General features: G+C 42.3%; 1 protein-coding gene across 10 annotated transcripts in view; it reads right to left on the reverse strand.

The window, feature by feature from the left end:
- Window positions 1-9,389: 9,389 nt before the first annotated feature.
- The window catches only part of foxp1b (forkhead box P1b), a 147,921-nt gene continuing 129,454 nt past the window's right edge, over window positions 9,390-27,856 (reverse strand). For 9 of the 10 annotated variants that reach the window (XM_026168893.1, XM_026168895.1, XM_026168898.1 and 6 more), the window contains 9 exons: window positions 23,815-23,902; window positions 22,415-22,498; window positions 18,229-18,433; window positions 17,991-18,067; window positions 17,266-17,367; window positions 15,994-16,115; window positions 15,037-15,106; window positions 14,670-14,836; window positions 9,390-12,048 (listed from right to left, as the gene is read on the reverse strand). In XM_026168893.1, the coding sequence (XP_026024678.1) occupies window positions 11,904-12,048; window positions 14,670-14,836; window positions 15,037-15,106; window positions 15,994-16,115; window positions 17,266-17,367; window positions 17,991-18,067; window positions 18,229-18,433; window positions 22,415-22,498; window positions 23,815-23,902 (1,060 nt within the window). In that variant the 3' untranslated portion in view covers window positions 9,390-11,903. Of the gene's footprint in view, window positions 12,049-14,669; window positions 14,837-15,036; window positions 15,107-15,993; window positions 16,116-17,265; window positions 17,368-17,990; window positions 18,068-18,228; window positions 18,434-22,414; window positions 22,499-23,814; window positions 23,903-27,856 lie in introns of those variants that run through there. The other variant, XM_026168900.1, reaches the window with a different exon arrangement.

Consider the following 27,856-nt stretch of genomic DNA (forward strand, 5'->3'; position numbering starts at 1 on the left):
CCCATACGCAGTTAATTGGCATCAGAGAGAGAAATGCTGCTATAACTTCATAACTTCTTAAGTCATGCCTTGTGCACAGCCAGACGTACGGTGTTGTAAAAATTTACATTTTAATGAAATATTTGAATAAGCACTTGAAATTCACTCTACCAGGTCTCCCAGTTCTAAAACCAACATTTCATGTTTGTGTTTTGAATGGCAGCGTCAGAGAAATTAGCATGCCAGTCATAGAGATTAGAAGGGCATCAGTGTAAAGTCACAGGCTTCCTCAATCAAGGTTCACTGCAGGTAAACACTGCCCATGACATGTTTAAATGATAGCTTTTTTTTTTAAAGAAATGGAGGGAAAAAAGCAATAAAATCCACAGGAGGAGGAGAGCATAAACCCATACTGGAATCACAGCAAGATGGAAGTGAATAGAAATACAGAATGAGGCCAAATGCAGTCGGTCTACTGTCTGCAATAATACACTGCTCTTCAACTAAATCTGTCAGCAGACCAGCAGAATGCAGTTAGGACCTCTGAGGACATTCGGTTTCTGGCACTTATACTTGCCAGGTGTGTTGGAGGGTGGGACTTGGATTCGATAGTTTGCTAGGATTTGGGATCTGGATTCAAAGTTGTCACGGTGGGAGTGTTTGGGCAATGTAAAACCTGTTTTCTCTGAATTTTTGGGACTTCTGACAGTGGGAACGAAAAACTCCCTTTTAGCAGGAAGAAGCCTACGGCAGATCCAGGATCAGGATGTGGCAGCCAGAGATGACATGGCATGTTGGCAGTTTGTCATTTAAAAATAAATAAAATGGTAAAAAATGGTAAATGGCCTGTATTTGTATAGCGCTTTACTTAGTTCCTAAGGACCCCAAAGCGCTTTACACTACATTCAGTCTTCCTCCCTTCACACACACATTTACACACTGGCGATGGCAAGCTACATCGCTACATTAGCAAGCTACTTTAAACTAATGCAACTTATCCTCGATGTTGCAAAGTTATATGGGCAGACTGACACCGAGCCCATGGAAGCAATGATGTAGCTTAGGGTAGCTTAGCATTGTTTAGCACAAACACAGGAAACAGGGCAAAGCAGCAGCTTCTGAACGAAGGAACAAGGATCTCGAATCCTTCCGATATCTAAAAATACGTTTTTCTACCTATTTTCAGATATTGTGCTAAGCTAACAGTTGCTGTTGCTAGCTTCCTTGTTAGCACTGCACTTAACTTTTTTCATCCGTTTTCTAAAAATACGAAGAGAATTCAATTTCCCTACACTATATAACTGAACTATCACCGTTGTTATGTCGTAGATGACCTAGAAAATGTTCCTTTTTTTAAATGTGTTTAATATTGGAAAGGAATAAGGTGAAACTTGACCTACACGTGTACGCTTTCTCCACCCTCCACTTACCTCCAACCTCTTTTTCTCCTTTTGAAATAGAAAACGTCTTGCATGATATCTCAGCAGCACTCGTCTCTCACTCATGTCAAACAATATGAAAAAACAAACAATACGAGTGTTTAGTTGAAGGATGTGTTGTTCGAGCAACTATTCGATGACAGCATTTATCCCCCAAATCCGAAACATTTGTTCTGCACCCTAGAAAGCTTAGCTCCAACATAGCCTGCAAACAAACCAAACAAACAGTCAAAGCTCTGTTTTTTTGGTTTCAAGCTCCAGCAAATCAAGCACGGGCGCATCTCCGCTAATACGCTGTGACACAAATTGTGCAGGCAAGTAATTATTCATGTTATTTTGCATCCCTTCAATTATTTAAACAAAACATTTGTTCCAATAAGGCCGGACGCTGGGACGCGAGCGCAGGTCAGACGGTCGAGACTGGAGCTGAGGGTGAACCCGCAGTGCAGTTCATCACTGCAGTTACTTTGTTTACAGCACATGAGGATAAACCTGAGGCTCTGCACTCTGCAGCTGCTCCACATCGCCGGGGTGGAGTGTTCAATTACTACGCTGGAGTCCAGTCTAAACACACAGACACGCTTGCTGACTCAATTTCACCTCAAAAAATTAAAAATGGAATGATGATAAATGTTGACCTGAAGTTTTCATTCTTCCAAGAACTAAGCAAATCTAATGAAATGCCCTCTAATAACACTAGACTGTCTGAAATATATTATTTTGTGATTTTAAGAGAATTGGTCAACTATAAGTAGCAATCAGACCCCAAAATGATAAACTTTTAAGCTCAAATATTGGATACAGTACAAAAATACAAGGTACTGATGGCTTTAGATCTATTTTTTTTCTTCCTGTTTTTGGTATCCCACTTAACAAGGAGCTGCTAGCCAGACACTTAATACTCTTAAACTGGAAACAAGACTTGCAGCCAAATTATGATTGGTGGAGCAAGGAGGATCTGCACAGTGTAAAAGCTTGAAAATTTGGCGTTCTGTAAAAGTCCTTAGAGCTCTTAACATTCACCAGATCATTGGCACCCATCTAAGATCAGGGTTAAGTGTAGGGTTTGGTGATATCTGCCTGCTTTTCTAATATTTTCACCTTTCTTGAAGAACCAAATAGAAAATCTTTTTAGGGGAAGTCAGCAATGCCACAATATATTTAGCCTTAGTGAAAACAAAACTTAACCCTAACCCTAGATGGGTCATCGGTGGATGTTAAGAGGTTAGGAAACTTTATAAAATGGGGAACATTTTTATTAGCTTCAGAGAAGAAAGCATTTTTATCAACACGATTATGATAATTGATGCACTTTCATCAGTTGTGATTAAAAAGAAATATCCATTAAAGCTTTTATTGAACGCAGAGTGGCCTCTTTTGTTTAAGTTCGGTGTTTTGTGGACCTATCCATCCACCCCGCATTTTTCTTCATGTGAACTGTGCGGCTCTAACAATATCACCTCGCTTTCTAATTTCCATCTATAATAATAACTCCAGACTCTGAGTTTTTTTCCCTCTTTAATGTAAACAGATTTCACGGGAGAGCAGTCTCTCGCTGCCCTGCTCTCTATGTGGCACACAGCCTCCAGTCCATTGGTTCCCACTGAAGTTGTTAATAAAGTAACACACAAACATATGGTTAAAAAAAGAAACGCTGAGTAATTTCCCCAACCGGCACGGCGCTGTAAACATTCTGCAAACATTACAGAGACTGGATTGAAGGCCAGTTTTGTTTGGGACTTCTTTCAGCTGAGGATTTATATACAGTTGGTGAAGACAGAGGGTACTCCTTTTGTTGCTTTTGAAGTGAGTCCATGCTAGAAGAAGTTTGGGAACCACCTCAATGCACTGACTTGGCAAGTCCAGTTTTGAAGCCCAGACTTGTGCACAGGGTGGATCTGAACTGAGGACACACTCATAATGTGTCTAGTTGTCAATGCATAACAGTCATGACAAAGATTTGATTGAACCACCAACCTTCTAATTAGTAGATGATCTGCTCTACCTCCTGAGCTACATCCACCCCAACCAAACCTTATTTTACAGCTACGTCAATGATATGCAGTCTGTACTTCAAATATGGGTTTATCAGGCTTTGGATGTGTGGACAGTGACTGTTTGCACAATTGCTTTATTGATAAGTTTGGTATTTTCTGCAATTTGAAGAAGAAAAAAATCTAAAATAAAAATGGAACACATTACTAGAGTTTTGCATTAAATTGGAACTATTAGGCTCATTTTCAGCTCTGTGTGTTTTATTCTTGGATTCTGCTAGAGTAGCTTTGCATCATTAGTTAAGCCTTATTAATTTTATACTTGGCCTTGAAGAAGCCCCTCAGTTTTGTTTCTAACAAGCCCTGTTAATACATCACCCCCTCCTCTTAATCCAGCTTTCTCCTGACTGGCTGTTCAGACACCACGATGAACAACAGGTGGGCGGAGCTTCAGCGCTCACAGCCAGAGCTGTGTCCACATTAAGCGTAGTATCACACACATCACTGACATCACACAGACCGAAGAGTAAAAAAAAAGGAGTCTGGGTAGTACTCGCTAATATTCAGATCTCATATATATTAGCATCCACTGCTGTAGCAGCACTACAGTTTTTAACTTGTGCTGTGATAATAACACTTAACAAACAATTTTACTAAGAGTGGAGGGTCAATGCAGTCCACAGCTTCAAAGAAAAGATGTTGTTCGGGGGGGGGGGGATTGAGGTTGCTATAACAACATCAGCATCCGTATCTTTAACCAGCAGTGCCCCTACATTCAGTGCATCCACGATCATCACAGCACCTGAATTACAGTGGTGGTCATCTCCAGTTAGCAAAGCCTTCAGTGGATATAACAGCTCCCCCACCCTTAACCTTCTGTTACCAAGAGAAGGAGACATCTGAGCATCCAAGCTATTTACCCAATGAGTGTAATTACCATTGGCTACTCGCACGAGGCCCGCTAACTGATGTGATAACCTTTATACTTTCATCTTCCTTTAGTTCCGTTTTAATTGCTCAAACTCTCTTTGAAACCTAGCTGTGCCTTCTAATAAAGAAGAAAGCAGGCCCAGCTGCGAATTGCTGTTTGTTGTGTTGGAGCTGGTAGCGAAGCAAGCCTGGTGGTATTGTTGTGTTTGTGTGCGTGCATGCTGGGTGTGTGCGTGTAGGGGTGGGGGGCAGCGAGGCATGCCTTTTGAACAGCAGGTGGTAATTGAAACAAAACAAGGGCTGATTAGGGAAGCGTCTGGCAACTCATGATCCAAACAGTGAGCCGCCGAGGAGCCCAAACACAAGAGCCCTGGAATAAAGTGGTCATCATCTAATTAACAGAACACATTTTAATTACCGAGTAAACCAAGCAGTGCAGTGTGTCAATTTAACTGATGTGGTAAGTGCCAGTTTACAATATCAGAAACAGACAAATAATTGGAATCTAATTACAAGCAGGTCTATTGCACACCAGCGCCTGCAGCCCATCTTAATAAACAAATTTTTTACATCAAACCATGAATAACAAACACTGCAGGACTGCTAATTGTCTCACTGCAATGTTGGGAGTGTGCCAGCTTTGACTATTTGAGGCAGTGCCGCGCTGTAATTAGAATAAAGTGAACAGCAGCCATCCGCGTTTGTTTTTTCGCAATCTAACCGGGCTAAACAATGTGACTGATCTGTCTTCTGTCTGTAGGGCAGGATAGAGCAACAGAGCATGTCTGTGGGGTTAAATAGCATCATTTGTGATTAATGAGAGAAATTAACAGTAATCTGTTAATGAAGTTTGAGTCATTTTCTGACTTACCTCACTTGGGATCGAGATAGTTTTTTGCCCAAGTTTTGATAGAAACCTCCCAAGGAGCAGAACAAAGAGATGGAAAATGATGGTGAAGATGGTGAAGATGGTTAGGGTTTAAGCGGGTCAACAAAAGGAGATTCAAGTATTATATTTGAATTTAGTTAATAGTTTTTAGTTATTAATTTGTCAAACAAAGTTTCAGCTGTTCATGTTTCTCTAGCACCACTTCACACATATTTGAGCTTTTTAAGCAGCGCCATCCAGTCTTGATTAGTCCCGGGTGTGTGACAATCGTGTTTCTACAATCCAGCTACGTCACTTCAAACATCTTAACAAAATCTGCTGCTACAGTCCACCTGTTCTAATAACGCCAGGCCCGACATCCTTTCTGCAAATTTTCTGAATCATTTTCAGTGTCTCGTTGCCGTGAGCGCGCGCGCGTACACACACACACACACACACAAGTGTGCACAAAACAAACTCATAACTTCGTGCAGCAGCCACCAAAAGGAAAAGCCACGTTCCATCACCCCTGCGCTGAAGATATGAATGTGCAGTTCAGAGGTTTCACACTTAACCAATTTATTACCAGTGAAAGGAAATGTTTAACGGTGGTGAAAATGCAATCTGAAATTTTCTAGAACATGACACATGGCTCTGCTCTCCACACAATACCGCACTGTGGTATCAATATATGTGAATCTGTTCCTGCTATTAGTTGGTATTGGATCAAAAACAAATTTTGTGGTATTGCCCAACCCTGCCTGGAGACACATATTGCCTGCTGACTTGAGATTCATCACAAGTGTTTTTTTCCACATTCAAATGGAAGCTGAAAGCACTCCTGTCCTGACGGTTTCACAGCTAATCACTGTGCGTGTTTATATCCAGCGTGTAGTCACATCTTCTGCATTTTTCTAATGTTTATTACGACTTTTTTCTGGTCTTTTAATACGAAGCACATTGTGTTTGTGTCGTTAAATTTCCATTCCTATCCCTGTTGTTGGGTAAATAAAACCACAAATGATCTCCAGGGCTTTGAGTGACTGAGACAACGCTGTGCTCATAGGCTCATTTTACGGCTTCAAACGTGAACGCTGGGCCGGTGGTCTACCAGCGGCCTACAGAGAAATTCAGATTTATGGGTGTGACAGTGCAGTATATCTCACCCCGTGTTTCATCAGACTTTATGGACTATAATTATATCATATGTTAATGCCCCTCTATAAGTTAAGTGGGTTTTTTTTAAACACAAATACTTTTGATACCTTTGTGATCACTTTATGTTATCTGAACGCTTGCGATGAGCGTGAGGGGAAACAACACAGACGCGTTTGGGTGAAATACAACCTGCAGAAACGTTGCTTGTGATTTTATATCATTTCCATTAAATCTTGTCTTTCAAAGGCCTTAATTAATAATGCACTTGACGTTTATGATTTCCAGCAATAAGCTAAGCAAGAAACGATTTATGTCACCTAAAGCTTTTTAACAAATCAATGCAACTATTTGTAATTGCTTGTTTCACAAGATTAAAAGTGCTTAGACTTGATCTCTGTCCCCTGTTTAGTGGCCAACATGCCCCGCAACCTCTGTCGTAAAAACACCAGGACCAGGAGTCTTGGTCATCAGCATTAGCTCCTGTCACCAAATCCATATCGCTATTATTTCTGGGATTTTTTAATGCGGTTGCAATTTATAGCTTATCAAATGCAGTTACCTAAATTGCTGTTGGGAAAAAGACAGTTTAACTGTCTCTTTTTAATTACGAGATAATTTAATGTTTTAGGCTGGGATGAGAGTCCTGCAGCAGACGGCACAAACAGGGTCTGTGTGGGACTGTCCTGCAGGCCGAAGTAATGAGGAAAGAGGTACTGAGGGCGACAAAAACTGCAGTGGGGAAATATTTCATGAATGTGTGTCGGTAAAAAAAAAACTCTCTCATTTGATGCAGTGGCTCACGTTGTTGTGTGAAAATCAGTCTCGAGCGAGCTCGCGATGCTGGATTCTGCATTTTAGCTCCTGTGAGTTTAACTGCATGCGTTGCAGTAAAAAAAATAAAAGCCCTCACTCGGACAGACACAACGAGAGACTTGGAAGAAACGGTCGGAACAACCAGCATTTTATTGCATGTTTAGAATGCTCATGTCAGTCATCGCCACCGACTACAACAGAGTGGTCTGCATCAGACAGACGAGGAATGATGAGGAGGTTACAGACTGATGGAAGTGATGAGCAATAATATTTCTCTTCAAAAAAACAAAACAGGAAAAAGAAAACTACAGAGTACATCTTCAAAGAAAAGGAGCGAGAGAGAAAAAACCCCAAGAAAGATAAAGAAAAAGAGAAGATGCCGCAGGATGAGAGCACCGTGACAGCTCCTGGGCTGCGCACCCCCCTCCCCCCCTCCATCTGGAAAGAAACAAAGTGTGATGCGAGAGTGGGAGAAAGAGACGGGTTGGGGTGGGGGGGACGGAATGACAGCGGGCTGGATGGTTGGTGATGGATGAAACAATGGCATTTTAGCTCGGGTGCCAGTGTGTGTGAGTGTGTGTGATATACTTTGGCTGTGTGTGTGTGTGTGTGTGTGTGAGTGGGGGGGAGGTCTGATGCCACGCAGCTGGATTTTGCAGGGTCCGAGTCTTCAGCAGCATCTGACCTTTGACCTGCCTGCTGTGCTTGGTTCAACTCATTTACAATGACCACTTGAGATAAAAAATATAAATATCTTGATGCTAACCAAAGAGTGTGTGTGTGTTTAACCTACATGACATGAAAGGACATCTTTTAATGAGCGAGTGAAATGAATCTCCAAAAAAAAAAGAAAAAGAAAAAAAAGACAGCATTTAACAATATTCTTTACATCTTGGCACTGCATATTTTTCTTTTTTTCCTATTCATTTCATATAAAATATCATTAAATTGATACACCCTTATATTACTACTGACCACTTAAACCACCCCTCCCACCCTCCCCCCTAAAATCTCCGTGACCCTGGGATTAGTCATGCAAGATATCTCCGTCTCGTAGAGGAAATATACCAGTCCTGCCCAGTGTCGGGTTTTTTCCCCATTTTACTCGAGCAGGTATTTCTTTAGCGCGCAGCCTCGCGAGGCAGCGGCTGGACCGTCAAAGGGAAGTATCAAAAAACAGCTTAACACAAAGAGGGAAAAAAGAATCTGTACAAAATGCTTAGGTCAGTGATAACAGAGAAAAAGTCTGTTTTCTATATTACAGTTTGTAATCCAAAATCTGAGATTATCCCCCGTGCCCCAGCCTGGCCATGCCCAGCTCACCCAGACGTCTGCATGGATTGTGTGACTCCTTTTTTTTGTCTTTTTTTTTCCTTTTTTGTTTTTTTTAAAGCAAGGATTACTAAGTAAAATACATTTGCAGCACAGTTTGCTATTCCAATACATACAGCAGTTTTTTTTTCTCATAGCTATTTCATAGTTAATACAAAGCGATAAAGCAAACATAACACAAATGTATTTTTTGATCTTAAAAAAAGGTGTGTTGGGGCGGGGGGGCAAAGGCTATACCGACATGTATGTACAACCTAATGTTGGAACGCCCTTAAAACAACCCATCAGTACATCAGAGAACAAACTTTGACAGGATGAACGGTGCCACACACACACTCACACACACACACACACACACACTCACACACAGCCGAGTGACATTTCCATGAACAAAAGGCCTGAGGTTTGGATTGGTTTGGCTTTAAAAAAAAAAGAAAAAAAAAGGATGAAACCTTTAAGATAAACAAGCTCTAATTTCATTTTCTATTTTTTTTGTCATTTTCTCTCTACAGTATCAGACTACACATGCAAGACACACAACTAAGTGCAACTGAGTGAAATGTTTATTTTTTCTCATTTAATTGAATCATTCCCTATAGGTTTGAACTGAGGTATGCATCCTAACGGTTTTCTCATGCTGTTATCTTTAGTAATGTCAAGCTACACATGCTGAGAATGATCTAACCGACCGGCACTTTTCCCTCCTTTCTGAATACCAAACAAACCAGCCGGTTGACTGGGGGGTGGGGGGTTGTGGATGAGCTCGGCCCCTGTTCTCACGGTCCTGAGCCTGGATGTAACTGACCCATCCCACAGCTGCCTGGATATTAAATACATTTTCTGGAAGCCACAGATTGCCCTTTTTCCTTTTTAGCTAATGAGCGGTGAAGTTAGAGGAAAAAAAATTATAATAACAATAACAATAACTGCCATAAAGTACCTTGTACCCAGCTTATTAGTTGACAGGAGTGTTTTTTAATATAAAAAGTAATAAGTTGACAGAAACTAAACACAATCATGAAGTCTTGCCAATCTCAACAAAAATCCCTAAAAAAAAAAAAAAGTGGCATACAATCATTTTAAATGATACACACAGGTAAAGGAATAAAAGAAGAGAAACACTGAATCATTTGTGTGGTCCAGTTGAAGCACAGAATCCATTTCACATTGTTCTCTGCAAAGCTTTTCCCATTTAACCGGTATATGTTTTATCTACATACGCTCTAATGTTGCATGTGTCATCTGCTCCCCTTTTCCCAGCTCACTGGCCCAAAGATAAGAAGTTTCCCTAGTTTGGTCATCGTGTAGTCAGACTGTCGGTGCCTCCCGTTCAGATTTGGTCACTGCAAAACCTCGATGCAGCTCCACCCCTTTGGTTTTTTTGTTTGTTTGCTGTTTTTTTAATAATGAATGAAAACACCAGTGCGAGGAGCGTTTTTTTTCCTCCCCCCCCTTCGATTCAATCTGCCGCCGGCTACACCGCCGCTACCGAAAGAACGGAGGAGAGATATTTGGCCTGATCTGCTATTGCATGGAAAACACATCACTGACTTTGTAGTTTATCTTTGGTAGGCACAGAATGATATTAATACAAATCAACAACAACATTAACAAAAGTAAAAAGCCAAATAAACATCAAATAATACCAAAACTAATAATAAATAAAAAGATTAAAAGTGGTTGATTGCAGTCTTGAAATTCAGCATGTCTAAAATGTAACTTCTCAGCAAAGCTGGAAGTTTTTCCCGTGGATTCCCAACAGACTTTTGTTGGGCGACACCGAACGTCGAAGCATCCACCTTCGCATAAAATGGTATGTGCTGTATGTTTGGGCCCTTTTACGATGACTGTCAAATGCTGGAATGTGCAACGCTTATTGCAGGTCTTGGGGATTTGTTCCCTTAATGAAAGAAAATGAGCCGTTCGTCCGGTGTGCAATTATTAACACTCGAAACTTAAAACTAGTCATGCGCGTGATACAAATAAAACTACAGGGAATGCACGTTTATCTCCGAGCCCTGAATGAAATTACAGCTTGGAAAAAAAGGGGGGAAAAGCAGACACGTTTGATTAACAATGACAGTTGTGTTCAGGAATCACAATTAGTTGGTCTAAATCATTATCTCGCTGGTGCACACCTGACATTTTCATTTTGCTTTAAAAAACCCGGAGCTTGTAAGTGATCAGAAATTCTGTTGCAGCTCAGCATGCTCGGCCGTGAGGGGCTGTTTTAAAGTATAATTTCATAAGGATAAATCATAACCTGCATGATTTCTCTGTCATTCATTCGCATCTTAAATTAAACTTCATTGATGCGTGGAGAGAGCCTTCATTATGAGTAGTGCATTGCCAATGGACTTCATGAGCAGGAGGGGGGTCTGGTTGGGGTGGGGTGGAGTGGGGGGCGGGCTACACATCAGAGTGGTGGTTTTTTTTGTGTGTGGCAAGATTGAGGAATAAATGACAGAAAAATACTAGTTGGTATGCGACATTCTGCTTCATGTGAGTGTGTTTAAAGAAATGATAAACATTCATCATTAAGTGCTGACCACACAGAATCTCCACAGCATGGGCATGAGGTCTGATCAGTTCAAAGAAACAATAACAAAAACAAAAAGACATCTAGAACAGCACTGAATGATGGAGAAGACACATTATGTTATATTTCATAACTTTTTAAACCCCCCTCCCCTCCCCAAAAAAACACAAACCAAAAGCACAAAAACAACCCTCCCGCCGTAGAAGGGATTAAACCAATGAGAAGTGTTGAAGGCAGTGACAATGAACAGAAGTCCGCACTCGCGCTCTCTCTCGCACGTACACACATACACACGGTGTAAATTAAACGTCAGTCATTCTCCCTCTCTCTCTTTTCAGTTTCTGGTCAGATGTGTGTCTGAGAGAGGGAATTGGGGGGGGGGGGGGGGGAGCGGGGGGGAGGGTGGAGAGGGAGACAAACACCTTCCCCCTCCTCTTCTGCAGTCCGTTGAGTGCAGTCCGTCCTGGCTGCGTGGCAAGGGTTATCCCATAGCACGGACACGTCGCACCCCCCCCCTCCCGTACCAAAAAAAAAAAAATACAGTCTGTCCGACAGATGAGTAGAAACAAAGTTTGTTTTCACGTTTTAAGCGCTACTTAAATCAAAAGTAGAAAGGAATCAGAGGGAAAAAAGAGCCCTCATGTGGGGGCAGCATCTGTGTTTTCTCATGTGTGTTCTTGCTATGTATTTTAATGGCACTAAAAAAAAGTCAACTTGGAGACATTTGCGAGCTGTCATCAGTGGCTGAGACTGCAGTTCAGTGTTTGTTATCTGCAGAGCGTTTCTGTCTCCCGAATGACCCGGACTGCCTCGGCCTCTGAGGCTGGGGAGGGAGGTGGGCGGCGCTAGCCTTACAGCATGTCGTCGTGGCCCTGCTCGTCATCGTAATCTCTGTGGTGATCGAAATCCGGACTGTGATTGGCAGTCGTTACCAGGGAGAGGGGCCCGTCGTGGTCTTCGGGGTCCAGTGGTTCCTCCTTAACGCTGATGTGATGCCTGGAGGAGAAGGAGAAGAGGAGAAAAACTTACAGTCCGCTATCCTTAACTTTCCTCCGTATTCTTTTCCAACCTTTCACACAATCGGGCCCAGGGTGATACGAGCTGTGCCGATTCTGTTTAGAAAGGAAGAGGCAGGGGAACAAAAACAAATGTCTGGCTTCAGCGAGGCTGTGAGTGGGAGCCTCACTGGCACTGTTGATAATTTCAGCTTTCTTTTGAGGTATTCCAATCCCGGCAAAGCTGCAGGCTTTTTATTTTCATGGCAACCGACAACAGGGTATTCACTTAGAATTGATAAATGAGGAAGATTAACAACGTGAGACGAGCAGAGGAGAGAATGGACTCTGCGGAGCGAGTGAGGCTGCCGTTGTCAGCCTCCTGGTGGCGGAGGATCAGCGGCGCGCTGTGTGTTCCTCTTCCTGCTCGTTAACATGCACAACCTGCGAGGCGGGTCTCCAGAGGACGACCCCGAGCCGGCTTCTATCATTAATCAACTTCAAGCAAACACAGCGACCAGACACCACCATACATGCTTTAAACTCCAGAATTAATGCATATTTTCAAGCAAGTGTCAATAAGGGAAGAAAAGCGCTGGCAGGAAAGGCGTGCGGGGAGAGCGGCACCGGCGCACTCGGCACAACACCGTGATAAGAAACAGAGCCCTTATGAGAATAATAACGCTGTCACTTGTAAACAAGGCAAAAACATGAGCGCCCGCCCCTCCAGCTCACAGCCTGGGCAAAAGAGCCACTAAAGAGATGAGATCTGCCAAATTTCTCATTACAGAAACAGAGCAGGAAGAAAGCACAGGGGGAGAGGAGGCCTGGCTGTGGCAGAGAGAGAGGGAAAAAAAAACATTATGAGCAGCTGCAGGGGACTTGCCGCTCTAACCTGCGGTGCCAGGCTGCTGTAGCGGAGGTAGAGCGATGTCAGGATGAGGCGCCGGGCTCATTTACTACAACAACAAGGGACAACTGGCACATTCTTCATCACCACGGCCCACATTTGATTTATTCACACCAGGACGTCTTGTGTGATTTGCAGCTATTGTGATGGAAGCACTCGTATGCTAATGAGCTGACATATTTTGGTGTAAATTATAAAAAAGGGGGGAAAAGTAAAGTCAGCTTTTCTATCATTTTCACATCAAAGTAACTCCACAAGTGCTGTTGCCTCAGGTCTGACTCTGTGGCTGCGGGGCAGACATGAAATTGTTATTATTATGCCATTGAACTGCATGCTGATTCCACACTTTGCTTATAATTAGCCTTCTCTGGATGCCTGACTCTCATCTGGCTGTTTAAGAGAAGTGCTCTGGTTTCTTCACTGTGGTAAAAAAGCTGTGTCCTGTCAACCAGCAGCTCCCTGGCACATGTGGACAGCACATGTTACTACACAGCGGTGATGGACTCGCATTCGGACAGGGTAAGTCAGAGCAGTATAGAAAACCAGGGACTGAATTAACCGCAGCATTAAATGCTCCATCCACAGACATAAAGAGACATAAAGAGACGTAAAGAGACGTAAAGAGCCAGGTGTGTTTTGTTAATAAGAGAATAAAGTTCTTTAAAAGCAAAAGAACACAGTTTTAACTCGTTTTGTACTTGCACAAAGCTTATAGACATAATTACGAAGAAGGAGTCGTGAGCTTTGTCAGCCTAAAGATAGAAGCAGAGGGGTAGAGGGAGAGCAGGCTGCCTTTAGGCCAGCACACCCATCCTGTCTCTGCCTTTCCTGTTCCAGAGCCATGCTCAGAGCTATGTTCACAGTGATTAAGGATGGCACTTTCCTCCATTTGGCCAGGAGCTTATTACTGCACCTTTTTTTTGTTTTTAGGTAGAATTTCCCCCAAGCTCAGACATTTCAGGAGGCCATCCCTGAGTCTACCCCTGCTGCACATCGGTGGTCTGCCCCCACATCTGGAAACGATGCAGCGTGTGCTGTATTATTTTAGGCTTCAAACAACTTAGCAGACACTCCCATACAACAAGTGAACGGGGAGCTGCGGTTTCCAGGCCGACCACAACTTTCCTACATGAGAATCTTGGATGATGTCCTCCAGACTAATTATGCTTTTTGTGTTGTTTTTCTTTCAGAGGCGTTTCTAGATGTGTTGCGGCTCATGTTGCACTGTCGGAGCCAGCAGCTGTGTCACTCTGCGTGCTGGCATTTTGTAAATATTTTAACAAAGTGAAAGGGCCGATGATGGCGGGGCTCAGACAGACAGCAGGACGCATAAAGGAGAGTTCATAAACTCGCTGTTAAAATAACAGAGGGGCTCCGGTCTTCTCTTCCCGGCCGCTCTGGTGATGGAAGCTTTGAAAAGGTGGAGTTTCCTTTTCGGCAGGGAGGCCTGCCACAGCACTGGCCGTGACCCCACACGCCACCCCAATATCCCCCTCTCCACTTTATTTATTGTACCTCTGGCAATCCCTTCTGTTTGATCTATTGCCATGCATTAGGTCACTTTAGAGCCTTTTGGGTGGGCACTGGCACTACTTTTTGTCTATTTGAAGAGTTTTGGTCTCAGTGGAATAAGCAGCTCAAAAAAATTTTCCTCTCTCTTCACTTTTCTTACACAGACTGCGGTGAAGATAGAAAGCGCGTGTGCCACTCACATAGCTGGCAGGGGCGAGCGTCCCGGGCTGCTGTCACTGCCGTTGCTGTTTCCATGGTCCATTGCTCCATTCATCTCCTCACGGATGGCGTTGGCCAGGGAATTGAGGGTGGGACTTCCAATGGAAGCAGTAGTGTATAGAGGTATGTTGTTTTCTGCCATTGAAGCCTGAAAAGCAAAGCCCGAAGCATTAAATGTGAAACGGAAGCCAGTTGTCAGCACTTTCTCAGTTTCCCATCACTCTTTTATGCGAGTACATCATCCTAAAGACAAAGACTACGTGCATGTGACACAGTGAAACGCTTATTCCTTCCTGCCTTTCAAAGTTCTGAGCGAGGCAGCTTGAGATGAAGTCACTTCTTTTTTACCTGGAAGGCAGCAGAGAGGGTCGGACCATAGCCCAAGCTGGTCTGAATGTTCTTCACTAAGGCTGGACTTCTGCAAACAGAAAAATTCAATTACAACCACAGACTCGTGTCTCAGCTAGCATGCATTCCTCAGATACAGTATCTTATTTCATAAAAAGAAATCAATGCACTTTGTATAAGAACTTAACAAATTTACTGCTGTAGTAATGTGGATATTAAGGCTACAGTTCTAAGACGTTCAATCACTTGACAATACCACACAACTATCTCTAACACTTTGCATGTCATGGGAAGGAAGAACAGATTGATGGAGGCAGATCTTGTGGAAGCATGATGGATGACGAGCTTAACACAAAAAGCATGATGGCAACACTGAGGGGAGGTGGGGGGAGGGGGAGGGATGGAAGCATGCAAGTGGGGCGGGGACCACTGGAGTTTGCAGGGCAGGCGGAAGTGCTTACTGTACGAGCAGCTCGTCAAAGTTCTCATCAACGGCGTATTTCCGAGGGCGGCCTCGCTGTATGTGGCGACCGCGCTTAAACTCCTCATCATCAACAGTCCAAAAGGACCCAAACTCATCCTCTACTCTCACAAAGCACTTATGCAGGGAGAGGTTGGTGCGAATGGCACCCTGGGAAAGCAAACCAGCGGGAGGAGGGAGGCGACAGCCAGATGCAGATGCAGTGATCGACAGGAAAGACAGCGGACGGACAGACACACAGACACAGGGAGGAGGGGAGAGGGTGAGGATCAAAATGAAAATAAGCCATTGTGGGTTATGAGGCATCACCAAAAGGCTTCTAAAAGCATGAAGGGGAGGCACGCCAAAGCAAGCAGGGACTTTGGATGGTATGGCACACAGACAATGGAGATGGAGCAGCAGCAGCAGCAGCAGACTCTTCCCATCAGTCAGCGCTGAGACAGACGCTAGGCAGGGCTCAACAGGGCCAAACCTACCCACTGATCTTTTGAGGCCGTCTCTTTTGGAACTCTATTTCGTCCACTGTCCACACAGCCCCTTTTACGTTTTCTACCCGCACAAAACACTTGTGAAGACTAAGATTATGCCGGACTGCATTCTGCAGTTGATGTAAAAACAAAGAGAGAAAAAAAGGGTTTCTATCAGTACAGTAAACATGGCTGCATGGGAAGAAAAAATTCATTTCATAGTAGAAATATTGTGACAGGCTCTGGATGAAACTTGAATGAAACCAATAAATAAAGCAGAGGGTTACGGGCAGTAAATGGTCTGAAGTTTCAAATGACTTAAACAGCACATAAATATTTACTCATTTCCATGGCGATACTCTTAAGACATCCCCTTTTTTCCCTTATCTTTTTAAAGCTGCCTCTTCTGATCAATCAGAACAAATTACACCAACAAAATATAGAAACTGAACATTTTAATCACTACTTTGTTACTGATGAGAAAACGTTAGGCTCATTCTGCGTCGGCATTTCCCATTACAAAGTGAGAAAGAAAAAAAGGGCTTTTCGAACATAAATCGAGGGTTCAGTCCAAATTATTCAGAAAGTCGACCTTTTTACAGGAGCTATGCTGAGTGCATGTGTATGTTCTAAATGTGTGTGCGGAGAGGAATCCAGTGTTTATAACACCAATGTGCCCCTATGGAAAGGCTGTCAGTATGTGTGGAAGGTGATGGGGGACGGGAGTGCAGCAGCATGGTGGTGTGTGTGTGAGCTGCTCTGTGGCTCAGAAAAGGCTTTCATTGCTTCATCACTGCCTTTCTCATTCAAATCTCACGTTCTCTGTCTCCAGTCATTACTGTTCTGTTGTTTTGTGTGTGTCTGTGTGAACGTGTGCTTGCGGCCTGGTGGAAAACAGAGTGTTCCCTTCTGAAGTGAGTGTGAGGGGCTCAGCCAGGAGTCATTGGCAGAGCACTGCTATGTTAAACTAATGCCACCCACCATCAGAATATCCACACACATTACAGGGTGACTGTTTTGAAAAATTTTTTTTTAATTTTTTTACACAAATGCATATATTCCTCCCCTGGCCTGCTCTGTCTGGTTCACATGTTTGTTTAAAGGGTGGTTCATTTGAATCGAATAAGTAGGCTATTGTTATGTATTTGGATTAAGTTTTGTTTTTACATTTTATTATGCACGACTATCATTTAAGTCCACCTAACATCTACACAATGACTCTTTATTCTCCCGTGTTGGTTTAAAGACATTAGGAGGAATTAAAGAAAGAAAAAAAATTACCTTCCACGTTGCTGCGTTGCGCCTAAAATATGCAAACATTCGTGTGAACCAGTTGTAGATTTCGTTTAGTGTTAGCTGCTTTTCTGGAGATTCGAGGATTGCCTGGATGACAGAAACAAACATTTTCAGCTTTGCTCCCTTCACAATACATTTAATAATTCACAAAAGGCATGCAGGTTTGTGTGCGTTCTCCTGAAGAAACCCCCATAAAAAAACCAAACGAGAACCCGTCTATGTAAAGTGTTCCTAGAAGTGTAATGCACTTTTTATTCGAAACGGCAGATTTGAATATATTTTCTTTTGCGGGTGTAAATGAAGGGCAAGTGAAAACATTTCTCAGGCAGATTACAGGGCAGCAATTATGGACCGCTCAGATTAATTCCTGAGATCCCAGATTACTGCAGTCGAGCGATAATTGACTGGCCATCTTAAAACAGGTTCATCCCCACTGTTGTGTGAAATGAATTTGGTAATAATTACAGTCACTGAAATGCTTAATCAAACATTTTTGTCATGTGCGGCTGTGTTTTGAATCCTGAATGCATTCTTGCAGTCGTTTCGAGATGATTTATCTATTCTTCTGTCTAAATTGTGTTCACATGTAGCAAAACATGAACATTTTTTTCTTAACTGCTGAGTGTGTAGACAAAAGTTTCAGCCGGACGGAGGAGTTGAAAGTTTTTATTCACTAAATCACAAAGAAGAAATCAGTGAGAGTTCCTTACCTGTCTTATTAGTGAGGCATACGTGAATGGTGGTCTTACGTCTGTATTCATGTAAAACTCTTTGTTCTGACTGATATCTGTACACAGAGAGCAAACACAAGTGTCAACATTCGTGTCCTATCAGCCGTCGATAACACAAGTTACAGCCTAACGTAACAAAACAAACACGTCAGTTATTTAGCAGAACAGATGACAGCTTCATGTATATATAGCACTATGTGTGAGCATTCTGCAGTACCTGGAGAGATGGGCATGTTGTACTTTTCTGAATATCGCCGTCGCATAGGGCCCATGCTGTGGAGGTTTGTGGCTGTGATGACAGAATGGGTCTGGGAGAGGGGTGTAAGCGGTGCTGTTGGTGTGGTGGGGGTCTGGGGAAGGCTCAGAGGAGGAGAGGCCTCTGGGGCCGACTTGGACAACGTGACGTTGGACACTAGGTTGAGCTAGAAGAACAGACAGACAGACAGAGCTCAGTTAGTCTCCTAATTACCCCCGTGTCTTAGCCGCCTCATTGACTATGCATACCTCCTCTTTAATTGTAATTGGGCCCTGAGATGATCCATGAATGGTTGCTAAATGTTTGGAAAACAACCCTGGAGCCCCGCTCCTGCACCGCCCCCACTCTGCAAACCTCTCCTCCCTCCCTCTCTTGCTGCCATGTCAGGCCTTCTCCCAGCTCTCTGTTTCATCGCCTTTGTTGGAGCTTTTGTCCCATTTGGACAAACACCCCCCTCCACTTCATCTACCCGCTGAGGGTCTCCAGCATGGTAACCCATGAGTTTTGAGTTGTGGAGGGAAGAAGGGCAGCCTGTACAGCTCTGAAAAATGACAGTGTGATTCTCACCTACTGCTGAGCAGCCCCGCTAATAAGGCAGCCAGAGGAAGAAGCCAATCTGGGCTAATTATAAGCTGAAATTGTATTGTGAAGACTCTAATTAGGAGCTGCTTATGGAGGTGATCTGATGATTAACTACTGTATCTGACTGACCTCCATTATGAGGGCCATGATGGCCAATGGTAAAGACGGACACATGGTATTTCACACATAGCCTTCTGTAGAGAATACTTGGTTTCATCACTGAGGTCTGTGTCTGTGGATGGGATGTGTGGGTTAGGGCGAAGGAGGTATTTAAGTAATAATGGCTACAAGGTAAACTAATTACAGCGAGTGCTCCAAAGGTATAGCATGGCTTCCAGCAGCTGTGGCAGCTCCGAACCAACTGCCAAACCTCCATACAGCAGTCAAGTGGAAAATTCTAGCCTGACCCCCTGCTCCAGCTATTAATTGGCAGGAAAACTAATGACACATATACATATTCCTGCAAAATTGTTCTAATTGCTAATTTGCCGAAGGAGGCCACTTTCCAAATTAAACATGACTTCAGACTGTGAGAAGAAGAAAAATGAAGAGAGAAAATGGAGAAAGAGAGCTAAAGAGCTGGAGAAAGGACAGTGGGGCTGGAAATATCTCATCTGTGACATCACATGTTGATTACGAGGGATCAAATGTGTGATTTCTGCTCGTAATGTTGACAAGGTGATGATGGTTTCTAACATCTGACTCTATGCAAACGCGTAAATTCTGTTCAGCTGCCCAATTACCAATCACATTTTTAACTCTCTATCCCCAGAACTCGGCACTGTTCCTTTGATTTCATTTTAAATTACAACTTGTTTTACACACACACACACACACACCCCTCTCATTATTAAGTTGCAAACTGCTCCAAACAAAACCAGTGACATTTGTGTAGTGCAAATCTCCTATTTTAACAGACTTGTGCCCACATCCTCACAATGTGTATTTATGTTTGCAAGGCTGAACTCTGCCTTTTTGGCAGAGTCTGCCCAAATAATTTGGATTTCTGGATGGATGCATGAATGTGGACTACATCCTCACCAACAGAAGCTGAAGACGTGTTATTCTAAATCATGAACAAAATAAATTACACTTGGGTTTGCGTGTTTCTGACACAATGCTATCAATAGAACGGGGCTGCGGTGTTGACTTCTCTTCCTGTGGATTAGCAGGCTTTGTTTCATGTTTCATCCATATTCCCTGGCCATAAACACAGAGAGGCTTCAACAATAGGCCAGACAGGCTGGTAATAGCCTTGCCTTTGTTTGCCTCACCATTTGGGCTCACTCCAGTGCCTAGACAAAATGAGACTTCAGACTGAAATTAATTAAATGGTAATTGGTGATCTAATTATACTGGCTTTGACTCGGCAAGCTGCTAAAGAAAATAAACAAAAAGTCCCTCCTTAATTATGTATGGCGTAAAAGGTCAGATTTCTGACAAGAATGCTTAGTGACACCGTGTGCAGACACCCACCCACACATGCAGAGGCAAATACAAACACACACACAGGCAGACACACGCATTGCTAATGTGGCACATTTTGTTTTGATCTTACCCCCACCCTCGTCCACCTCACAAGAATAAAATGAATCCCATTCATTTGTCGCTGCGAATGCACAGCATCAGTTTGTTTGTCTTTAATTATAACTAAATGTAAACCAGCGAGTTCATCTGAGCTACTTTGCTGTGACAGTAGGCTACTTACACATGCCATTTTTATATTCAACAGTCCAGAGCAGCAGAAAAGCAAAACTAGCAATTACTGGAAGCAGATACCGTTGTTTCTTCAGAGAAGCTCTGCTTCCACTCAGCTCTAAGAATGCTTTCATTCTGCGTCTTCTCTGTGGATGCATCTGATGCTGCAATCTACACTTAAAACCTCGGCGGAACCTTTGGCCCTGACCTGTGTAAGTCCGCCACTTGCCCAGCTAAAGTCACGTATATTTATCCAAGCTTTTCACAGCAGCTCACAGCGGGCGAAGTGGCATTGGAGCTGGGAGTCTATTTATTTGAATAAAAACCCAGCTCGCCCCCTCGAGAGTGTTAACGCTGAGCTCTGACACAGCCATTCTGCTGGGCCCCGGGGAGAGAGGAGAGGTAGCAAACTCGAGATGCTATCTGCAGACCCTACCACTTTTCATATACAAATGTCCCCATGTCAGAGGCCTCGTTTTCCACTCTAATCTACACAATCAGAGCGCGTGACACAGGCGCAGCTTTACAGACAGCTTATTGTCATTCAACATCTCTGCGCGCTTTATGTTGACGGGCTGCGCTTTGTAGAGCGCACACGCTGCCTCTGGATGTCAATAGCTACCTCGCTGACTGTAAATAAATGATCCAAGCTGTGAGGCTGCCGAGGGACGGCACTCCTGCATGTATATTGTGCATCTGTGTGCTCGTGTGTGCATGATTTCACACTCACGCCCTGCAGTAAAATGATCTTTGCTCATTGGGCTCTCTGAATTAACTGTCATACAGACTGAAATATGTTGCTGAGCCCCCCTCTTAAGCATGACAAAATAGAGACACTTAAATGCCATATGTTAAGCCTTTGCCCCTATAGGATAGGGATTAAGCACAAGGCTTTACGGCATAAAACACATTGAGAGTGATACAGAAGGTAAAATGTTGGGAATGTGCCAAGGAGATAAAAATAATGATCTGCAATTGCATTTACTCACATTTTCATTTTTCCCCCTTACAAATTTTTTAATAAATGGAATGAAATCATTTCTGTTGTATCTTTTTCATAGAAATATAAATATTTTAAAATTAGCTTTAAGTCAAATAAAATTAAACAGGGTCAAATGTGGAAGTAACTTTCAAGGTCTTTTAAAATAAAATTAAAGTTGAATCTAAAGCTTCCTGATAAATAAGAGATGCTAGTGATTTGATTCTTTTTGATCTCATGGACAGATTAGAGATTAGTAATTAGTATCATTATTTTAAGGCTAATTTATGTGAATACAGTCAGGGAAGAATTAGTTAGGAGGTTAAAATAAAAGTTGCTACTAACACATTTACTTTGAGGTGACATCAGCTAGCTTCCAGTTTATTGAAAATCAATAAATTATTATTATCTTTATATTTGTTCATGCTATCTTATTCTTGTTTTTTCTTCAAACACACATTGGCGTGACTCTATGATTCTCATAACATTTATATCCTCTGTCAAAAAAACACTAATTTTGCTGTTAAAGCACTAAGAATACATGCCACATCACATTCAGTTGATTAAATATAATATGTATTATTTTTTTCTATTTTTCTCTGCTTTCTCATCTTCTCTCTGTACCCAAGCAGCCACTTGTTCTTTGAAGCTGAGAAAAGGGGCCATTACAGAGTGTGCATCCAGTTCATCACAGACACCAAATTGAATCCTGGATGTCAGCAGATGTGCTCCAAACTATATTTACTGCCTGCCTCAAGAGAACAGCTGTTTTTATTTAGCAGATAAATAAGATGGAGGAAAGGATTAATGAATACATGTGTGCCAATTAAGACAAACAAAAGGATAGCGGGGGACAAGAGAGATATGTATGACGGGGTTGCTGCTCACCGGCTGTGGGGTGGCTTTGGGCTCCGTGGACTTGACATGAAGGTGCGTCATCATAGCCTGCAGACGCTCTTTGTCTTTTGCTAGCTGTAATGAGAAGAAAGGAGAGCGGTGAAGTTTTAATGAACATACACAATAAAAATCTATATTTGCCCATGTTTTAATTATATACATCCCTGTATAGTGAAGGCATCTTTTAGAGCGTGAACACCCTTATTCTTCTTCAGACCATTATTTAATTATTTATTTTTTTGTTTTTTGTTTTTGGAAGCTGTCAACAAGCCTGCACATCATACAGTCTAACTACACTCTCCAAGTCAAGGTTAAAATCCACTGCGAATCATCGCCAATAACAAGCTCAGGGCCTTTCTACCTGTCTGAAACTCTGCACTGTCTTAGCTGCCAGCCTAAATTATGGTGACAGGCTGCATGCAGAGGAAGTCTGTGTCTGATAAACCTTCACTCCATCTCTGGATAATACACCAGCTGAGCGGAAATAACAGGACATTGGCATGGTGCAACTAACATCGCACTGTTGGTTGTTGAAGTTAGCCTTTTGCAATTTAAAATAAACCACAACTGTTTGTCGTTAGTCATTTTGGTGGTATTATATTTGACTAATACGTGACCCAAAGCTGCAAACAGCATGAATATCTTTGTATTTGCTACAGCAGAAAAACTTGTACAAAACATAGTTATTTTTTTCCTGAAACACTAATAAATATCTTTATTATACATTAGTTCAGTGGTCACCATTTAGTCAAACACTGTTACACACACACACACACACACACACACACACACACACACACACACACACACACACACACACACACACACACACGGCTCATTGGACACTCCAAGCCCCCTCAATACAATGACTGTAAACTGCGTCTTTTTCCCTGAGCACAGTCTTAATGCGCATGCATATTTTTTAAAGAACATTAAAGCCCGTTCATGAGCGACGCGGTATTAAAGATACTGATTACTGTATCAACAGTTTTCTGCACTGAGCTTCAATAACCTTTCTGTTCCACTCAACACTGAGCGCCTATCCACATTATGCTATGTTTTATTGTTGGTGCCAAACAGTTAAAAGTCATAAATAACTTTAAAACCCAGTAAAATTCAAAATGTAATTATCTTCTCTACTTAGCCCGGGGCCCTCCATATATCTTTTCCTGGCTGTCATGCATACATAACACATTTTTAATGACTGGTTAGTAGCAAATGTACAAAATTATTTAATCTGCTGCACCACTACCACCACCACCCCCATCCCTCTATGAGTGACCCCATGGCTGATATCAGTCAGACAGGGAGGCGTTTGGACAGACACTGAGGAAGTGTCAGCAGAAGAAGACACATAAATATTTGGTTCAAAACATTCAGTGGGACAATACCTGCAGCTCCAGCTGTTGTACGACCTGCATTTGCACCCGACACTGGGCTGTGCTCCTGTCATCCAGGGCGTGCTCATTGTTAAGATGTCTGCAAAACAGAAAGAACAAAAAATGAAAACACAGACACCAGAAAGAAGGTAAAGTCAGATTCACAGTCCTGCAGTGCGTGGTTTAATACTGCAATCTGATCACTGGGCAAAGCACAATGTATATAGACCATGTGATAACATTAAAAAAAATTACTCATAAAACTAACTGCGTACTGTAATGATTCCACCTGCAGAACAAAAAGAAATAGTTCTTTTAACATAGAAGAATGACTCTCAATATTTCATGACGGTCATGTCTCCTCTAACTACAGCTTACAGATAAGAGGGATGATTGAAGAATTTCAGGTTGGATTCCTTTGCTAAATTATGCACCAGTGCCCTAATGCCATTTCTTCTCACTGCAGCTTTCCCTTGCCTGGATGATTTTGTCCTTTTTGGTGTTTTGACTGTTAATTATACCATTAAAATTAAGAGAATTCAAAAAAAGAAAGAAGAAGAAAAAAACAGAGCCAGACCAAATGCAGAGGACAGGACAAGGAGATGGGATCTGTCACAAAGTTGAATTATGGATATAATTATGCGTGATTATTTTATACAGGGGAAGATGTTCTCTTTTCCTGTACGTTTATAACTAATCTAAATAAGTAGCTCGCCGGGTAGCAGACAGGGTTTTTTCCGTGATTTATATAAAATGGTGGAGATAAGGTTCATGAGTGAAGGAAATATGATTGGAGGAATTTTATCAGCTGCCGCATGAATTACTGTTTGAAAATGCTTATGCAGGGGCATTTCATTAATCATTTAATCATAATCCAAGCAGGATGTTTGAACTGATTTCACAAATACCCTTTCATTTCACTACTTCATTATGCTCGCTAATGGATCCAATATATTATATATATCATAAATTATATCACATTTTCAGTGACCATGTAGGTCACTGTCACCAGGCGTGTCTGCGTGTGCACAAAGTGGCGCCGGCAGATGGGAGAAAGGTGCGCCTGCCTTTTCATATGCACTTTTTCTGTCATTTACTGCAAATCAAAAATAGCCAGAATCAACCTGTGACGGCACAGCACGGTACGACAGCCCGGTAAATTGCAGTGATGCCCCTGCTTCGTGTATAGACAACACATTTGTGCATAAAACAGCACATTTACACTCACAAAACAGACATGTAAAAGGAAGGTAAAATTGATAGGGCCCTGCTTCTGTTCTGCCGTGGTGTTTTCAACCTTGAGGTGAATGATTTATATCTTCCCAGGCAACCCAGGCTCCTTCCACCACACTCACATCTTCCTATTGTGTTCTGATGATTTATTTTTGAAGAATGACTCCGATATATACATTTAGCACTTGAAGTTAATTATTGTGGCAAAAAAAAGAAAAAAAGAAAAAGAAATTAAAAAGCCATATTTTTAAAAAAGGGTGGGCAATAACACCCTTTTTCACAATTCAGGCCTCTCTGGGCTTTCCATTTGTTTGAGTCAAATAAATGCCAATTTAATTAAGTACGTCAGAAAATGAAACTGGTAAACATTTCAGGACATCTTACTAAATTTCAAAGGAGAAAATAATAGGTAAAGACGTTTCAACTCCAATTTAACTGGCACAGGCTGAATTTTCAATGAAGACTGGCCTACGTGAGCAGCTTTGGAATTTCTGTGTTCATAGGAGACATGTGCCCTGCTTCTTTTCATCCTTTGTTACATTCCACTTTATTTCTTCTAATGACATGGAGAGTCACAGTGCATAATTAATAGGAAATGAAATATTCAAATGGCCCTAATGCAGCCTTGAGAGGAGTGTCTGGACACGGGAGCAGGGGATACGGGGGAATTGACATCGAGAGAGACTATGAACGTTGGCATGTGTCACTTTCTGGACTTCAAATGAAGCCGCTTTTAAAAAGCTCTCTGGCAGGATGACAGAGACTAATGTAAATTGCCACAATAAAACAAGTTAAATGGATATTCCCACAGTCGGTTTTATATATCAGTTAGTTTGCCTGATTTTATTTTTTATTTATTTATTTTTCGGTTACAGTTTCTAATTATATAGACTGGAGCCGCAGCTGAGGAAGGTTTATCTTCTCCACCGCTGGGTGGAATTTAATTTACAAGCACACATCTGTACAGTAACAATTACATTTAAAAAGCTTAGATTTTTTGATTTTTAAAAAAATAATAGCTTTACTACTTTTTATTTAGAGAAGGTATTTTACTCTATATTATATGTTTCATATGTTTGCAGAGCCCCCGCGACCCTGAAAAGGAGAAGCGGAAGCGAATGGATGGATGGATGTTTGCAGAGCTGCAAGGCCACATAACTTATAAAGCAGTCACTACATCGTGGCGACGTGCAGGAGATTTTGAGGTCTGAGCAGACAGACAGTGCAGCACTAGAGGGCACTGGAGTGTTTCGCTGGCTCTGACCTCTGACTGGACACTGAAAAGAAGGGTCCTGACCCTTGTAAAAACATCAGGCTCTGCTTAAACCCCAACCCCACCCTTCTGCGTGCTGATCTCGAAAACAGGAACAGGGATTTGGGTGTTTTGTATTTATCGAGATAGTGCGTGTAGGTATGTAATGTTTTCTTTAAAAGATAAAATAAATACACAGAGTTTAAAACAACATTTCAGTCCCGTGTTAGTTGTTACTGTTGGCATGTGGAGCTGAAATCTGGTGGACGTTAGAGTCCTCCTCACCTTTCTTTCTCTCTGGTGCACAGTACACTGTGTTCTGCTGACTGCACACTCGCAGACAGACACACATCTCTCCTCACATATATTTTCAACCTACAGAGATGACTCCTTCTTCTCTAATGCCCGAAGTATTCTTTGTTTTTATTTTTGATTCCTCTCAGAGGCCTGCAGTATCAGTTGCTGGGTTTCATGTGGAAGTGCTTAAGGGTTTGAGAGTTAACACCTTGGTGAGCTGCTCACACTCTTGCCTGCTGTTAAACAAAGGCAGCTTTGTGGAGACTCTCCCCAAATGTTTTTTTAACGTGTTCCAAGCAGTTTGAGCAGGCAACTAAAGTAAACAAGATGTTGCCATGATAAAAACACTTGTAAAAACATAGCTGAGTGCACTTAGAGACTTTTTAAGGCAGAGCTCTACCGGGCGCACTGAATTTAATTCTCCTCTGTTCTATAAACAAAGGGTGAGGCAATGTCAGAATACAATAAATAGTGATGGATTTAAGCGGGCACTCCCAAAGCTGAAATATGCAAGTGCATGTGTGAAAGTGTGTGAAAGTGTGTGTGTAATACTTGGTTTAATAATTGCCTGTCCCAGGATGTTTTTCTAAATTGAACTAAAACTACATAACTGCCTCTTTTTAGACACACAGAAACTGTAACATACAATGTGGCGCGATGAGCCTTTCAAACGCACGCTAGCTCAAAGCGGATTCACGTAAACAATCAAAAGAGGATTCTAAATGTTGACAAAGAGAGTCAAAACTTTCAGCAGACCTGCGAGGCGGTCCTACGCAGCACCTTTCTCTCCTGCATCTCTCGGGAAAGTGTGTGTTCGCTGAGTGCTTGTTTTAGGATAATGGAATTGTGTCATATCTTGTTTAAAGTGCGACTAATCCGGGGTGACAGTGAGCCATTGATCTGCTGCCACAACGCAGATGTTTTCATCCCCTCTGTAACCATGGCACTGTTATGTGTTGGATTACCTAGAGCGCACTGCACACAGCGTTGATTAGTAAACCAGGGGTCTGACTCAAATCGGGCATCGGGGAGCAAAACAATTCCCGTGTCAGGCTGGACAGAGTCAAACCTGTCATAGAGCGCACATTAGAAAAATGCTAAACACTTAGCTGGGGCTCTTTAATTACTCTACACATGGTTAAATTTAACACGGAGGTGAGACTTGGGCTTTGTTGAACTAAACAACAATGTAAACCAAAAAGCCACAGAAGTAAAACAGGAGGCAGGAGAGAAAACAAACAGACTCCTAGGAGAAGGACAGAAAAAGCTGAG

The sequence above is a fragment of the Astatotilapia calliptera genome, chromosome 5, assembly GCF_900246225.1.
Source record: "Astatotilapia calliptera chromosome 5, fAstCal1.2, whole genome shotgun sequence".
NCBI lineage: Eukaryota > Metazoa > Chordata > Actinopteri > Cichliformes > Cichlidae > Astatotilapia > Astatotilapia calliptera.